This window comes from Grammomys surdaster, unplaced genomic scaffold (assembly GCF_004785775.1).
Source record: "Grammomys surdaster isolate TR1022 unplaced genomic scaffold, NIH_TR_1.0 65, whole genome shotgun sequence".
In the NCBI taxonomy this organism is placed as follows: Eukaryota; Metazoa; Chordata; class Mammalia; order Rodentia; family Muridae; genus Grammomys; species Grammomys surdaster.
The window spans coordinates 20,106,616-20,123,901 of NW_021604567.1; the positions used below are offsets into that span (position 1 = coordinate 20,106,616).

The following is a 17,286-nucleotide window of genomic DNA, read 5'->3' on the forward strand; positions in this document are numbered from 1 at the left end:
CTCTCTGTGGGCCTGAATCCACAGATTCAACAGACCTAGAATTTAACCACATATTGAAAATATTTGTAAAAAAAAAAAAAATCCAGAAAGTTCCAAAAACCAAAGCTTAAACCTGCTGAGTAGTGAGTGCTTCTGTTAATCACATATGAACAAAGAGCAGGCGCTGTGTTAGGTACAGTATAGAAGCCTGAGACAGTTTTGAGCATAGGGGAGATGTGAACAGGTTATATGTAAGCACTCTTACCATATCAAAGAGACTCCAGCACCCCTGGATTTTAGAATTGGGGTGGGGGGCTCTTGGAACTAATTTCCCATGGACATCAAGCAATAACTATATAAAAAACCAACACATACTCTTCCTAACAGCATAATAAAAAGTTGGCTTTATTATAGAATAACCTTAACAACAGCAAAACATGGATGTATCCACTTATTAGGGACTTGTGAATGTGGTGGTGGGTGGGAATGAAGGTGGAGAAGATGAAGGTGGATCTCAACCTTCCTAATGCTATGACCCTTTAATACAGTTCCTCAGGTTGCAGTGCCCCCCAACCTGAAAAATCATCTTCATTGCTACTTCATAACTGTACTTTTGCTAGTTACGAATCATAATGTAAATATCTGTTTTCCAACTGTCTTAGGATATGATACCCCTATGAAAGCATCATCTGACCCCCCAAAAGGATCACTGCTCACAGGTTGAGAACAGCTAATCTATAGATGGGTAAAGAAAATAATTGAAAAGAAGTCCAAGATCAATACTTACCCTAACCAACACGCTGTCAGCAAAGGACGCTGGGTTGTCCACCTCAGTAAATGCCGGTGGGCCTGTACCCATGATTTTCCAGCGTATATAAAGCATGCTGGTGCCTCCAATGGTGAGCAGGGCCATTCGGAAGAGGAGGCCTCCATTCTTGAGCATGCCAGTGTTCTGAAAGGACAGCACAAAGTTCCTGCTGTTGAAAATTTCCAACTTAAGTACAGCATGTAATCTAAGTATTTAGACTAAGAGAAGAGAGTGGCCACCTTGGTCCATATAGTCTGCCTAGGAGCTATGCAGAGTTTAAGTCTAGCCTAGGCAACTTTGTAAGACTGGTTCAAAATAAAAAGTAGAAAAAAGTGGTATAAACAGGTTAATCACTTGTCTAGAAGGAGGCCCGGGGTTTACTCCCCAGCACAGCAAAATAAATAAATATACCAAGCCCAAGTTTGAGTATTCTACCTAAACCATTTTGACACAGTGCATCAAAAAGTTGCCTACCTTAGAATTCAAATCCTAAGAAATACTTGGAAAACAGCATTTTAATTTGGCTGGTACCTGACCTTTTCCACATCTAGGCTCCAGATAAAGTATGTGACTCACCTCTAGGGATTTGTCCTTATGTAGGACCTTCCGGACAGCTACAAGAATGTCGAGTTTGCCTATCACCAGGATATCAAACACAGCATTCAAGCCCTAAGAATCAAAGTTTCACAGTTAGTCTGGAGGGAGCCTGGTCTGGACAGGGCAGAAATTAGTCACATTTCCATTATTTGACCTAGACCAGAAATTTGAGGAAGATCATGTACAAACTCCCAGGTATTTAGGAAGAACAGCCACATGTTTAGATAAACCCAATCCACAGTGGGGACTCCATCACTGAGAACCTAGTGAATCCTTGGCAGTAATGATTCCATGGCTTACATTTAGGATTGAGGATAACTAAACTCTGGGGTTCCCATGGAAAGTTCCCCAGAAATCTTTGTTTCCCCCACTTCCTAGTCTATAACTGAAACAGAGCGCTCAACTACCTGGGCTATGATAACAAGAGAAAGACAGCCATCAATCCCGCCAACCTGGTCTTGTACATAAACTTCAATGGGTTGACTGAGGCCTGGTGAACAGGGTAGCCACATATCTCTTTCTCTAAGGAGGCCTAGATCTCTCAGAGTCCTAACTGTTCAGTGTTTTCTGCTCCCTGGGCACACTGCTGGACTCCATACTCAAGTGTGCCTTACAGAGAGATTCCAAGGTCAGGTTAGGTGGGTGGGGAATGGAACCTGGGGAGAAGTGAAGACTCTTCTGGAGCTTTAGTGTAAAAGCTGGACTCTCTTCTCTTTGTGCCCCTTTACTTCCAGCTGTGACACAGCTGTCTAGAGTAACTCTGGACATATGACATAAAAGATGCTCATGTTATACAAGCAAGCCTCTTCAGAAACTATGCAGAACTGCCTACTCCTGTGAGGTGAACAACAATGACCTAAGGTAAACCATAGCTCCACCTACACCAATAGCTCCTATGGCCACCATAACAGTCAGGCTGCTTTGACAGCTTTTCAAGGTATAGTTATGCCTTGGATCTAGTCTTTACTTTGTTGATGACTTTCTGTAAATGTCACTTTGGTAGGCACTGTCATCTACTGGAATCCCTGCCCAGTCCACATAAAGGAGTCTGAATATCCACAGTGTATCTGGTGAAAGCTACCCCTATGTGACTTGGCTCTTTTAATATGAGGTTCTGTAGCAAAGAAGATCAGAAAACATCAGAAGCCAGTGATAATTTGTGGTTTTCAGAGCAAGGATGACACCCCTGCTTAACTCTCTCCCACAAATGCTAGGAGTCACTAATTATCCAATTCACAGGCCACTGCTGGGTTAAACGTTTCAAAGAATCCTGATTTTATTCACTAATGTGACACACATCATACATGGGTCACAGAAGACCATCTCTGCTCAACTGTAAACTGTTTTCCAGAAGGGAAGAACTCTCTTGTCTGCTGTTCCTACCTTCTCATGCTGTTTACTTCTCTGCCTGGAGCTATAGGGCAGTCACCGAGGGTAATACAGTCATGTGATCAGGGGGACTGAAGGCAAATACAAGATTGGTACTCATTTCTCCATCCACGTTGCAGGCAGCATCAAAATGCTCATAGATTATTTAAATTCAACCTAACCTTCAGTGCTTCTAATATGTTAATAAATTCTGGAGCAACCTGCAGAGCTGGCTAAGTGGGATACTACTCCACAGACCTGGGGAGGGGGAAGAGACCATGAATTAACAAGCTCTGGGATGCTGCTGGTCCTTAAGCCACACTTTATGTTAGTATCAGGTTTCAGAGCACTAGTCCTCACTACAACAGCTGTCACAAAGATGCCTAGCAACCTCCATAGGCATTGTAGGACAACTGAGGGATTCTTATTGGCTTCCACCAGCTCTAGGTGAGAACACTGCTAAATGTATACAATGCACAGTACTGGCCTGCCACAAGAACCAGCCTGCTTAATAAAACACCCACAGTGACAAGGTTAAGAAAAACAACTGAAGTCAGAAACTCCTGTTGTAGCCCAGGCTGATTAGGAACTTTGCAGACCAGGCTAGCCCCAGATATGCAATCATCCCAACCCAGTCTCCTGAGGACAGGGATTATAGATTTGAGCCACCATGTCTAGTTCAAAAGTATTAAATAAAAAAAATAAAAAAAAAACTAACTCAGGAAACTTAAGTATCTGAAAAAGAAATTTTTACTTGTTTTATGAGTATTTGCCTACATGTATGTATTATATGGACCACAGTCATGCCTGGTGCCCTTGGAAGTTTCCTTAGAGGTGCCAGACACAGGTGCTGGGAACTGAACCTGGTATGCTGAGTAGCAGGTGGTTTTAATCACTGAGCCATCTCTAGCATAAGACTTAAGTATCTTCACACAGTAATTATTTTTCATATCCTTGCTTGCTGACTTTTGTCTTACAGATAGAACTCAATAAAACCACTAATCTTTGTTTTGAGTTGTGTCAAGCCCCACATACTGACTGCTCCTCTCTCCCAATTTTAGTCAACTACCACATTTCTTTCCTTTGTGGGGGTGGGGAGGGGGTCATATCCTTAGTTTCAATGCTTTCCTGTAATTATACAAGGCCAACAAAAGCTATATGGGAGTAGGAGGGAAGTGGGCTTTTTAAAGTGTCTCTGTTCCCCAGACAGTCAACCCCAGCCTCTATTCAGAGCAGACCTGGAAGTAGTGTGCCTATCTGCTTAGGGAGTCCTCTCCTGCCTGCTTTAGCATTAGCCGTAGAGGTCAAAAACAGCATAACACACTCAACTCAGCTCAATGGTATCCACACGAGGTGTCATTTAATGACTGGTTCTTGCTCCCATTAATAGATTCGTGAGAACTTGCTCCATGAACGTGGTTTCATTTATATTTTACTAAACAGAATGTACCCCACAATTTAAAATTAGTGAAGATGATATCTGTCCTATATATGCAGAGGCTTCAATGCTAAGAATTGTAAAATGTATGAGGCATAGAAAGAGCCTTCTAGGAAATTTATTTGTGTGGACGAGCATGCAGTCCCTGGTATATGTATGAAGGTCAGAGGTCAACTAGTTAGTTAGTCCTGTCCTTCCAGCATGTGAGTCCCAAGGATCAAACTCAGATCATCAGACTTGGCAGCAGTCACCCCTTTACCTGCTGAGCTATCTCACTGGCTCCTACACACCTTTTTTTTTTTTTTTTTTTTTGGTTTTTCGAGACAGGGTTTCTCTGTGTAGTCCTGGCTGTCCTGAACTCACTCTGTAGACCAGGCTGGCCTCGAACTCAGAAATCCGCCTGCCTCTGCCTCCCAAGTGCTGGGATTAAAGGCGTGTGTGCCACCACCGCCCGGCTCCTACACACCTTTTTAAATACCAGACTAACTAGGCCAAAGCTTCTTAAACTGTGGGTCATGACCCCAAGTGACACTGCATATTTAACTGTAAAAACCTGGCAACATAAAATTTTCTGAAGACACAATAACCAAAAATTAATTCAAAATTAAAACACATCATGAATCCAAGGTGTTTGTGGTGGCCTTCATCCAGGGTCCATTGTGCAACTTCACTGAAGCCTGGGTTCTGAACACACAACATGCATTCCTGGCACACCGGGCAAACTATCACGACACACAATGCCTGAAACACCTACTGCGCACTGTGAATTACAGTTTCTTTACATAACAAGTTCTCTGCCCTTAAAGAATCATAATGATTTAATTATGGGAAAATAAACACTTTTAATCTTTTCCTACTATCATTCAAAAACATTTAAGTAACAAATTAGCATTTTGTTGGGATTGGATTTTGTTAGGCAAATATATTCAATCCATCTCATGGCACACAAATTTACTTTAATAGATGATAAAAAAAAATATGACATACCAAAGAATTGCTTTAAAATAAAGTTATGATTCAGCATCAGTAAGTGATTGATTTGTAGGCCTATCTTATCTTCCTATATTATATACCCTGGGTTGTTTAAAAATGTGTTGGGTAGAACAACGTTGATGAAGCCTGGGGCTGAGGATTCAGATCAGTGGTACAATGCTTGTCTAGCAGGCACAAGGCTACGCGTTTGTTTTCTAGAACCACAAAAGCAAAACGAGCCCTGAACTAGCACTCTTAATTGGGTCAAAGTGTCTCAAGTCCCATTTTTTGGTGAGAAGAAGAGTTAAGGGTATAGGGCCTACAAGCTTTTGATTGCTGGTGAAATTCCTTGTTGCATGCAGGACTGCTAACTATGACAGTGTCCCAGGAAACTGAACCATTCTTTTATCATCTTATTTTAAGGGACCACTCTGCAAGAAGGAAACATGCCTTTCTCCCTGAGAAATTCCCATAGATCAATTCACACAATTCATTACTCATGGTCAGAAGAATCCATCAGTTCTGTATCTGAAATGCTGGCATTATGGCAGCCAAAACCATTGGCCCAAAAAAGGCTAAAACCTCAGGCTGGTGATGGCACAGAGAAGCAGAGGAGGCCATGGGAGTGGGATGGCCCACAGTGTCTCTCTTGGAGAGAGTGGATGAGTACAAAAGACAGGCCCTGTCTGTGTTTGAGGTCTTACCAGCACGGTGACTCCTTGTTCTTTGCACAGCATGGCCACTGCTCCCAGAAAGATACTCAGCAACACCCAGAAGGTGGAAGAATGTGTCCCCTCCTTGTTACCTGCTGGTAAGTAAAAAGCACATGAGTTATATGCTCCATCTTACCAGCACCAAGAACTAAAATTCCAAGAGTGCACCCCACAGAATCATTATCTGAAACCTGAGTTTTGGTCACCAGTAGGCCAATATTCATTTCTGTACTTTGGCTGGACAATTCCCTCTATAAAGGACACATGTCCCATTTCAAGGCATTGAGAAGTATCGTAAGTAAGCTCTGCTCACAAATGCCACAACCCAGAGTCCCCATGGGACAAGTTCTTTCTTCCCTACTTGCCCACCACTGCAGGACCATTCTAACAAGTGGTGCTGAGAACTGAGACTGTAAACAATCTATCTGATCACAGAATGACTTCAATGGTCCCCACTACTACCAAAAAAAATGAGCTCAGAATGCTTGCACATCTTGCGATCCATCACACGAGGGATAAGGACTGGGCCCTATACACCAGAGCACTTAGGCAGGGTCTGCTCCTTTCCATGTATGATGGCTCTGATCCTGACACCAGAGGATGCATGGCTACTGCTGGACAGCTCATCTTGCTTCTACTAGGGGCAAGTAGGGGCCATGAGTCTGTCTGGGCTGCAACTGTTATGGGGACTCAGCATCAACAAGAAGTCAAAATACCACTCAACATTTATACTGATGAGAATCCTTGAGGTCAGGTGTGGCAACTGATGGTCACTAAGTTGCTTTCTGAGGAAACAGGCGTACTTCCATTGCTGTCTGTGGTCAGTAAAAAATACGATCTAGTGGCCAAAGCCAAAGGGCTGGAAGGAGACAGGGTCACAGGTAGGCCTCGTCCCTGGCAGCTCTTTGAAGCCCTCAGCTCTAATCTAAGTGAACAAGCACTGCATCTTCTTAGGAGAACCAATCATTAGCGTGTCTGGGTACCACTACAAGAACTTTAAATCTGACTTCTGCTCTGCCATTCACTGTGGACACAGAGCATCTGGCAAGTTACTTCCATTTACTGCAATCTATAAGAGCGCGTAATGAACCTACCTCAGGAAACGAGAGGGAAGAACTAGAGAGGATTGATTTGCCACTATGTTATAAATTCCATGTGAGCAAAACAAACTCTAGAAAAATCCGTAGGAAAGTAACTGTAGTAATTTGTGAGTGAAGAAAGAAATACAGCAGGTAGGAAAGTTGTATTTTTTGCTGTAAACCCAAGTTCTTAGCCATACGTACATATGAAAACCACACCAAACACCAAACACTTTAAAAGAAAGTCACCCAGTATGGTGTGGAAACCACAGAAGTCAGCTGATAAATGCTGCATGCAAACCACTGCAACTTCCTCAGGTCAGATGATGAGATTTCCATGGAACTTCACTGTAACAGTCCAGGGGGTTGGCTGATAAATCATTCTGGCATAGAATGTGCCAAGCATGCAGTGTAGTTTCTAAGGTACACTGTGATTTTTCATTAAGTTGCTCACTCCAGAAGCCAACAATAAATGCTCGTGTGTGTGTTCACATGCATGATGTATACCCTAGCTGGATATAAGCATTGTGATTTATTAAGGACTAACTGGCAAAGCCCCAAGATGGAAGCCTTTCATGTCTTGCCAATAATCACTGGTACCCCAAGTGCACTGGAGGTAATCTCAACCTCAAGCTCCCTGATGTGCACTGAGATACCTGTCAAGGTGAAGTCTGCAGACAGCTGAACCCCTTGGAAACTCAAAAAAATCATGAGCAGCACCATTTTCTGCCAGGACTGACACCTGCTGTTGCCTTCAGGCTAAGGGTAAACCTTTCGAGTATTGCTTTCATTAGTGGCCTTGCTACTGTGACCACCTGGCACCCCTCTAGGTTCCATGGTCTATATTCCATCCCAGGCATAGTAGCCAACTCAACAGATTCCCACTTTGCTTTGCTTGCCTGTTCCCCTGGGCTAGCATGCCGCTGGCAAAATCCTACCCTTCTTATAAAGCTGTCAAATGTCACTTAAACTGTAAAACCACACCCCCATTCTCCCAGGCAGTCTCCCTTCCAAATTCACTTGCTTTACTCCAGTTATAATAGCAAGTGGCCTGCTTGTCTGATTGCCTGGGGGAAGTGTCCCTAACTGACTCCTCAGATTAAGTTAGGAGGAGTCGTAGGCTATGAACTGTGGAAATCATAACCCACAATCCTCCGGGACGTTCTTCAGTGTATTATAGACACTAGATTTTCTGTTATTGCTGCAGATGAGAACTTCCCAACATTAGACATTTGGTTGTTTGATGCTTTGTTGTGGAGACACTGCTACATATCACAGGAAATGAAGATGCACTTCTACTCATTAGACGACAGTAGCACCTGTATTGGACTGGGTTATAGATACTGTCAAATGACCTTTGTGTGAGGAATTATGCCAATTGGGAGACCACTGCCCTAAACCGGTGCTACTCAGGGTTCAGACCCTGGAGCCTGAGCTCAGATCTTGCTAAAAATGCAGAATTACAATCTCCCCATGCCTCTTGAGTTAGGAATACTGAGGACAGCAAGTAGCAAGCCATGGGCCCTTTTAACATGTTTCCCAGACCTTTTGGACACTCTATATACCTACAATATCACTCTTGGCAGCAAGTTTGCATTTAGCTACATTGCTGGCACCCTGCTTGGCTTGGAGGAGCAGTTGAGAACTGTCCTGACCAAATAGCAGCAGTATCCAGTGACTCTGGAGTGGTACACGTGCTGGGTGAATAAAAAAGAACCCTTTCCAAGATGCTTCCAGCAGGGGGCCACCTGGCCTTGACTTGAATAACTTCAGCACAAGCCTGAACATCTCCAATAACTCTTTTCAATCATAAGCTATGGCCCATTAGGGATATTATTCCTTATGCTGACCACAAGCTTACCTTTCTAAATTTCGTGGCTTAGCTCCAAGCTGTTTAGGTGGCAGAAGGCCTAGAAGTCAGCGCTTCTCCACTAAGAATCATTTCATATTTATCTAGTTCTATCAAACAAATCAAGAATGGTTTTATTTTTTTTAAAAAATGACATATATAGGTAATACCAAAAGATCACAATTAGAACCACCACCATTACCAGAAGCCTCTACACTAAGTAGAATAATGATTTGAGGCTTTGTGTGTTCCAGGCCCAGCATGAGGTGCTCCATCCAACTTCATTCCCATTGTACTTGCATCTACTAAACACAAAGCCTAACTGTCCTACAGAAGCCAATACATTTATTCTGTTCTGTTCTACCTCAACACGTTACCTGGATACCTGCACTTGATTTTTTTAAAACTATTAAAGCTTTATATAAAGAACTTGCAAATAAAAGACATTACACAGTGAGATTAGCTGGGCCCAAAGTCTGTGTATCTTGATGAGCTTCTATGGTTAGTTAGCATGGTTGTCCTGAAGCTGTGGACTCTTGCCCTGGATTTTACTTTTACCACCAATTCTATTTTACCTACATATCTTCATGGATTTGACTTGTAAATCATTCTTGCTTCATACTGCTCACCTAAACGTAGTATGATCTCCTGAGTTCTTCATTTCAAAAGCACATCTCTAGATCATTTTGAATCTTCTTAGAAAAAAAACAGAATTACTTTGTGTTTTACTTAAATATAATGTGGATGAAATTTCCCTCACGGGGTGTTAAGAGGAAACAAATTCCCAGTTCCTTCGTAAAAACATGTAAAGATAACTCTCGAAGGCACCCTGTTAACCAAAGCCAAATACTACGCACACGTGAAAATGAAGGGCTCACATCCCACTAACTAGTCTTGTCTAGAAGCAAAACAGCCTTCTTCACAGATGGCTAGCATACTCAGCGGGCTGCATGAAAACAAGACAGGAAACGTAGCCTCTGGCTTCATCAAGCTTTTCCCCTAGGGTCACTCTAGAGTTGTACTATACCTTTTGTGCTGGTTGGTTTTTGTCAACTTGGCACAATCATAACATTATCTGGGAAGAGGGAATCTTATTTGAGAGAATGCCTTCATCAGATTGGTCTGAAGGCAAATCTTTGGCGTAGTGTCTTGATTGATGATTGATGTAGGAGGGCCAGCTCACTGTGAGCAGTGCTGTTCCTGGGCTGGTGGTCATGGGCTGTATGAACAAGCAGGCTGAATACTATCTTTTACTATCTCTGCTTCAGCTCCTGCCTCCAGGTTTCTGCCTTGAGCTACTGCCCTGACTTCCTTCAATGATGGATGGTTATGGTGGGCAAAAAGGACTTGTGTACACAGATAGGCACTGGAGAAGCCAGGAAAGCTGAACACACAGGTTACCTCTTCAATGGAATGAGGTGCTTAGCTGCTTTTCCTGGAATGCAAGGAATGATGCAGTTTTATAACCTGGTGATCCTTTGCTACCTAATGAGACAGGCTCTGCCCATATCTTCCAGAATTTTTGTTTTGACTCATCCCAGACCCTTTTCCCCTAAGTCCTGAGCACTGCACTGAGACCCTAAACCATTCTTATGAGTGATGTCCCATGTGCTTTACAACAGCCTAAGTGACTTCTATGTTATCTTAGGGCCAGGCCAATCCTGACACCAACAGGCCTTGTGTTTACCACAGGCAAGCTCCCCAGACCCTAACTTCTTGGGCACTATCTCAAGTCAACAGCATCCATTCTTGTGAAAGAAGCCAGATGTACTTTGTAAAGAATCTCAATAAAAACGGCTTAAATTGCTGTGCCCTTGGGACTCAGTTGTTACCGAAAGTTTTCTTCCAAAATTGTGCTGTGCTTAAACATAGTAAAATGACCTGGGCCACACTCTAGAAGTCCTGGTCTAGCATTGGTTACAATAAAACCCAGCTGAGCTGAGTTTCATTCTTACCTCGTCCTGATGTTTTTCGATCATCACAGACTGTGATGTGGAAGTGCACACGGAAACAAAGCCTTTCCTCTCCACATTGCTTTTGGTCATGCTTTATCCCAGCAACAGAAGGACTTAAACCCCCTCCAATCTCATGTCCCTCACCGCAATCCTCTCTTAAGCTTCTGACATCAGACACCCAAGACATAAACCTGCCAGGTGAAGACACTTCTCTGCCGAAGTTACTTCAGCTCCACTAACCAAAATCAGTGGCAATTTCAGATCAAAGGCAATACTTCAATGGTCAGTTATTAACCCAGTTGACGACTTCACCTGCAGAGAGCTACACTTCAGACCTGCTACTATATAAAAGCAAGTCATTAAAGCTAACGAGCACTTGGACTTTATCTAGTCCCAGCTGAGATGTACTGCACTGCCACACAAGAGTCTGAAGACTTCTGTATGAAAAAAAAAATCATGTGTATTTCATATTTTATACTGATTCCATATAAAACTGTATTTCTGACAGACTAAAATTCATCTCACTGCTTTTTTTTTTTACTTGACAGGGACACTTATACCCCAGCCTGGCCTCAGATTCTCTATATAGTAGAGGATGATCATTGATATCCGATCCTCTTGTTTTCATCTTGTAAGTGCTAAGATTACAGCCCTGGTTCTTATGGACTTGTGGCCTGAACCCAGGGCTTTATGCATGGTTTGCACACACCCTAGCAACTAAGCTACGTTCCCAGCCCACTTGTTTCTTTAACTTAAACAGTAGAAATTGAAACAGTATGACCTGATATGTTTCTATACATGGCAGTGTCTGTGGTCCTCAGAATCAGTCTCAGATCACAAGTGAAACACCCTGCACACTATGTTTGTATTCCAACTGCATCTCTTGAGATCTTGCAAAGTATGAAGTGAGCCTGCTGATTTAAATCCAACATTTTCTCATCTACTCTTTGACACAGAGTTATCAGTATTTTATCAGAAGCCTTATGACTAAACATGTATATGTGCTAGGGTATCTTCCAGAATCCTGTACTGGCTAGTTTTGTGTGTCAACTTGACTCAAGCTGGAGTTATTACAGAGAAAAAAGATTCAGTTGAGGAAATGCCTCCATGAGGTACAGCTGTAGGGCATTTTCTCAATTAGTGATCAAGGGGGGAGAGCCCATTTTGGGTGGTGCCATCCCTGGACTGATGATAGTCTTGGGTTCTTCTATAAGGAAGCAAGCTGAGCAAGCTAGGGGAAGCAAGACAGTAAGTAAGATCCTTCCATGGCCTCTGCATCAGTTCCTGCTTCCTGACCTACTTGAGTTCCAGTCCTGATTTCCTTTGGTGATGAACAGCAATGTGGAAAGTGTAAGCTGAATAAACCTTTTCCTCCCCAATTTGCTTTTTGATCATGATGCTTTGTGCAGGAATAAAAAACCTGACTAAGACAAATCCAAACTGGAAAACTTAACCTTTTAAAACCATATCATCTGGGGCTGGAAAGATGGCTCAGCATTTAAGAACACTCACTGCTCTTCTAGAGGATCTAGGTTTCATTGCCAGCACCCTGGTGGGGCATCTCACAACCACCTATAACTCCGATTCCAGAGGACACTATGCTTTTGCACATACGTGTCTGCCTGCCAGCATATGAAGCATGCACATACACTTGGGCACACATACACACACACAAAATAATAAATAAGTAAATCTCTAAAATCATATTATTTAAATCAAGGGGTTCTTCTTCACAAACATGTAGTATGCCTGTACATTATAAACCAGAGTCAACTAATGTATACAACATTGGCAAAAATGCTTATATTACAGGGGTGGGTAGAAACCTAAACTGAGAAACCTGTTCTGAGTTCTGGGACAACCCTATCTACTATAGTTTTATCCATGCAATTCCCCTAAATTAAGACTTAACTTTTAATCTCAATTCATCAAAGCAACTAATCAGGTCAATCTGCAACATAACCTAGGTGAGATTTCATGTTTTTGTGGCTGTTTTTAACCAGGCAACCAATGCTAGCAACTCTCATTCCAAGTATGAATATCTCATTGCAGTGACAGAAACACTAGGCCACCTTGCACGTAGAACCAAGTTAATGGTTTCTTTTAGCTCCATGTTTACTGGAAGTCTCTCATATTGTCACATTACTTATACAGCAACACCAAAGAGCTAGTAATCTTCTCAGTGTGAACAATACAGTTAGAAGACAAGGCCTTCCATTTTTAACTTAGCCTTCAAATCACTTCGGGATGGAAGTATCCCTGCCATGTAAGAGGCAAATTAAAAAAAAAAAAGTAATATAAAATGCATATAAAAAATGTAATAATTTTAAACCTAAAGGAAACTGTGATAAACAGTAAGAATAAACCTTAAAACAAACGTTGCCTCCAGTACAGTACACTTATGAATAATCTCTGTGCAGAAATCAAGTCTCCCTCAGACAGGTAATTCTAACTTGAACGCAGCTCTCTATTCACATGGCCTCAGCTTTGTCCAGATTGTAAGATTTTAAGCTCAGAAGATGCAGGAGAGTATGACAAAACCATCAGTAGCTATCCTGTATCTTTCACCTACAGGAAGACCACGCTCCAGGACAATTACCTAGCACAACAAGTGCCAATGGCGTAAGACTCAGAGCGTGGGATATCTATCCCACTCCATGTCTCTATTATCCATGATGACACAGTCCCTTAGGATGATGGAGGGAAAGGATGAAGGGGTGAAGGGAAGAACTCCAACCAGCAGAAAGACACTTGTCAGCACTGACACCCACAAGTGCCAACAGATGTGACCAATTTAATGAAGCATTCGTCTCCAACTTGGCATTCCTTCCAGAGGGAAGCCCTCCTTTCAGCAAAAGCAGCACATTGTACAAGCTAGCCCTCTTCACCACCCTCTGCCTGGCAGCTCTGTGGAGCGAAACTGGCACATCATGGTGTGTGTGGGAACCGCGCCATCACGACAGGTGGTCACAGCTCTGTAGCTGCCAGAGCTACACAATGAGCATCAGACTCGTGTTCCAAGTACTGGAACCAACCGAGCCTGCTTTCATGCACAGAATGAGAGTCAGACTCGCTGTCCTCAGATAGGGGACCATGTAAAGAAATTCAAGCAAGGGAGGAACCAAGGAAAATGAAGGCAGAGAAGAAAGAGACAAACAATCCATTGGCAATGACCCCAGACCTAAAAACAGGTGCCTGTATGGCACAGCCTTATTATTTATTTATTTATTTATTTATTTATTTAGCAAGTTCTTCACTGTAGCCTAAACTGGCCTCAAGTTCCCCTTGCCTCTGCCTCCAGAGTTTTTGGGTGACAGGTGTGTCACCCAATTAACTAGGGTTATTTTTTTTAAGCATCATGATTCTAAGTCAAAGAAAAAAATATATCTTAAGCAAAATGTAAGGAAATGAAAACTCTGGCCGGGCAGTGGTGCACGCCTTTAATCCCAGCACTTAGGAGGCAGAGACAGGTGGATTTCTGAGTTCGAGGCCAGCCTGGTCTACAGAGTGAGTTCGAGGACAGCCAGTGCTACACAGAGAAACCCTGTCTCAAAAAGCAGAAACAAGAAAAAGAAAGAAAAAGAAAGAAAAAGAAAAAGAAAAAGAAAAACTCTGATTTCCTAGCTGAACCAAATGGGACAGCAACAGGATAAAGGTTTAAGAGTTTTTAAAAAAAGGGCTCTGAGAACTTGTTGACATTTGGCTGAGCTGAGAGCTTAAAAGTGTGTGCTGTACAATGGAGCAAGACCATCCCTCTCTGGAAGATCCCTCCTCCCAAATGAGTAAGACATTGAGGCCTAGCTTAAGAACGGAATTGTTTCTGACATTTCAGTAAGCTTACTGCTCAGGGCTTACGTGTCTCCAATCTGAAACAGCAGGCTTTGAAAGAGCTTTCAGTATTGACAAAACATCTCATGAGAACAGCACATTTCTGGTTTGGGTATTAAACAACAACAACAACAAAACATGTACCTTCAATTCATCTGTTTAATACTTTTTGTTTTGAAGTAAATGTTTGATGACATTTTTATTTTTAAGAAGATCCTGTTCTAAAAGAGCTTAAAGAGAGTAAAGAAAAGGAAAACAAAACAAAATAAAAAAACAAAAAAAATCAACAACAACAACAAAAAACAGAGCCCTGGAAACAACAGTGAGTAGATTCCCTCCATTTTCTGAAATTCCAGGAGACCAGAACTTAGCAGAGCTGCCTTCTAATAAACTCAGGCAGTTAAAGATTGTTCAGACTTTATAATAATACAGACTGCGCCTATAAAGAAAGCTAATGAGGTTACCCAAAAGGAGCTATAGTCTCTTAGAGAGCCTTCTAACTAGTTAAATCATAATTCAGAGCACTTAATTTCTGTTCCCTTATAAAATAGTATTAACTCAGTTCCAACTCTTGAAAGTCAAGTTTATGTGTATGTAAAACTGGACCTCTTTTTTTTACTGACTTTATATATTCAGATTCTTGAAGTACAAAGACCAGGTCTTTAAGTTGGTTGCTTTAAACATTAAGCCTAAGCATTAAACAGCACGATCATTTTCATTTCAATAAAGACTGTGTTTCTGCTGCAAAAGTTTTAATTCTCTGCTGTACTTACAGACACAGGCAAACACCATGCTATGGCATGAGTCTGTGAGGACTGCTTGTCCTGTGCTCACTGCATTGATGAGCCAAGGGGAAGAAAACTTATGATTTAAGACACACGGAAATGTAGACATTCAGATGCTCCTAAATATGAAAGGCTGGACTGACAGAAATGTGACAGAATGTCAGAGGTGACATACAGCATGACAAAGGCCACACCCACCCACTCCGCAAATACCACCAAAGGTGTCCTTTCTTGAGCACATGCAGAGGGATAGAGAGAGGACCCAGTACAGGAGAAAGAGTGGAGAAAGGGATCATTCTCAGCTCCTTAGAACAAACTGGACTGAGGCTAGGGATATGTAATTCATTGGTAGAGGACTTGATTAGAAAGTGCAAATCCCTGGGTATAATCTCTAGCATGTGAAAAGAAAGTATTTTTACATGCATAAGTATGTCATGCATACGTACATTCATATAATACACATGGGCCTAGAAATCCCCACCCCCCCAAGGGGGCTGTATTGAGGCACAGAGCCTAGTACTTTTAATATAAAGCTGATTGGTGAGGGAATGGATGATCTAAACTGATAAGCCCCTGTGATGCTTTAGAACAGCATCAGAGACCAGAACTACTTTTCTGGTCAGATTTTCTGGTCAAAATCTTTCATGCATGGGGAACTTTATTCTTCCTCTGTGAAGGCTTGTGGATCCTGCAAGCCTCTGAAAAGAGACAGGTCTTAAGTAATACATATCCTAAACTGAACATCAACACTGTGCTTAAGGATGTTTCTAAGGAGCTGGTCTTTAACAGAGAACATTCTTCTCTTGACATGTTTGGAAAAATAAAATAAAATAAAATGTAAAAAAGTTACTGAAAATCTGAAACGTTTGTCAAGAGACAAGGGATAGGGTAGGAGCTGTGGTAAGGAGTAGACCAAGTATCTAGTGCAGTGGGGTTATGCCACTGGTCTAGAGGAACAAGGCAGGTTGCTATCTACAGTGTGGATCAGTCTAGGACCTTGCTAAAGCGATAAAGGGGCTTCCCTGATTTAAAAAAAAAAAAAACAAACTAATCATAGTGCATCTAAGGACTTCTCAGGCTAACTGGAATCTCTGAATTGCAACCTCAGTGGAATCAATTCACAACAAGTGAAGACTCAAGAGCCAAGGATTTCAACCATCCACTTTAAACCCTGCAGTAACTGTGCTATCTCCAACTCAAGCCTGCCAGGGCAAGTGAACAGTTAAGGGCAGAAATCTTGCAGAGATGTAAGGCTGGGGGTAACTTTCAGGGTCAAGGCACTGAGGCCTGGTATGAGTGTATCAACCATCACAGTTTCTACTTTAAAGACCAAGTAACCACAAAGAATCAGAGACCATGGTGGAGGTGGCTCTATGGCTCCATTTGGTCTACTCTTTCTTGTTCTAAAATAAGTTTAAGTTAATCAGTAGTCGCTATAGGAATGATGTGGACAAGAGGGCTTCTGCTCAGGCTCCCATACCCATCCTCCTGTCTTCTCACTGTTTCGAGAACGTCAAACAAATCAACATCTATTTATAATACAAGGGTGGTTCCGCACGTGCCGGTGCCACCACTGCTACTGATCTACAAACACCAATCATATCCAGATGAATTTTATTGAAGATACTTATAAACTCGGGCCTAACCGCCTCTTTCTCATGTTAAAGTTAAATACAGTATACATGCTAGAGTAGTGTCGCTGGACCCAAAACGAAAGGTTATATGGCGAGCAGTTCTTTACCAACTTCCCAAAAATCCAAGTATGAATTAATGGAGCACCCATCAACAGTGAAGTACCTTCACCCTCACTATCAGTCTCTGAAGACTTCACATATATTTAATTTGTCTTTTCAACACTAGGCATAGAACCTGAGGCTTCGCCTATACCAGGGAAGTGATCCACTACCAAGCTAAG

General features: G+C 42.2%; 1 protein-coding gene across 2 annotated transcripts in view; it reads right to left on the reverse strand.

The window, feature by feature from the left end:
* Window positions 1-17,286, reverse strand: part of Tmtc4 (transmembrane and tetratricopeptide repeat containing 4) — a 59,979-nt gene that overhangs the window by 24,100 nt on the left and 18,593 nt on the right. For both annotated transcript variants that reach the window (XM_028771148.1, XM_028771157.1), the window contains exons 6-8: window positions 5,867-5,970; window positions 1,364-1,456; window positions 767-931 (exon numbers count right to left, since the gene is read on the reverse strand). In XM_028771148.1, coding sequence (XP_028626981.1) covers window positions 767-931; window positions 1,364-1,456; window positions 5,867-5,970 — 362 coding nt within the window. The remainder of the gene's footprint in view (window positions 1-766; window positions 932-1,363; window positions 1,457-5,866; window positions 5,971-17,286) is intronic.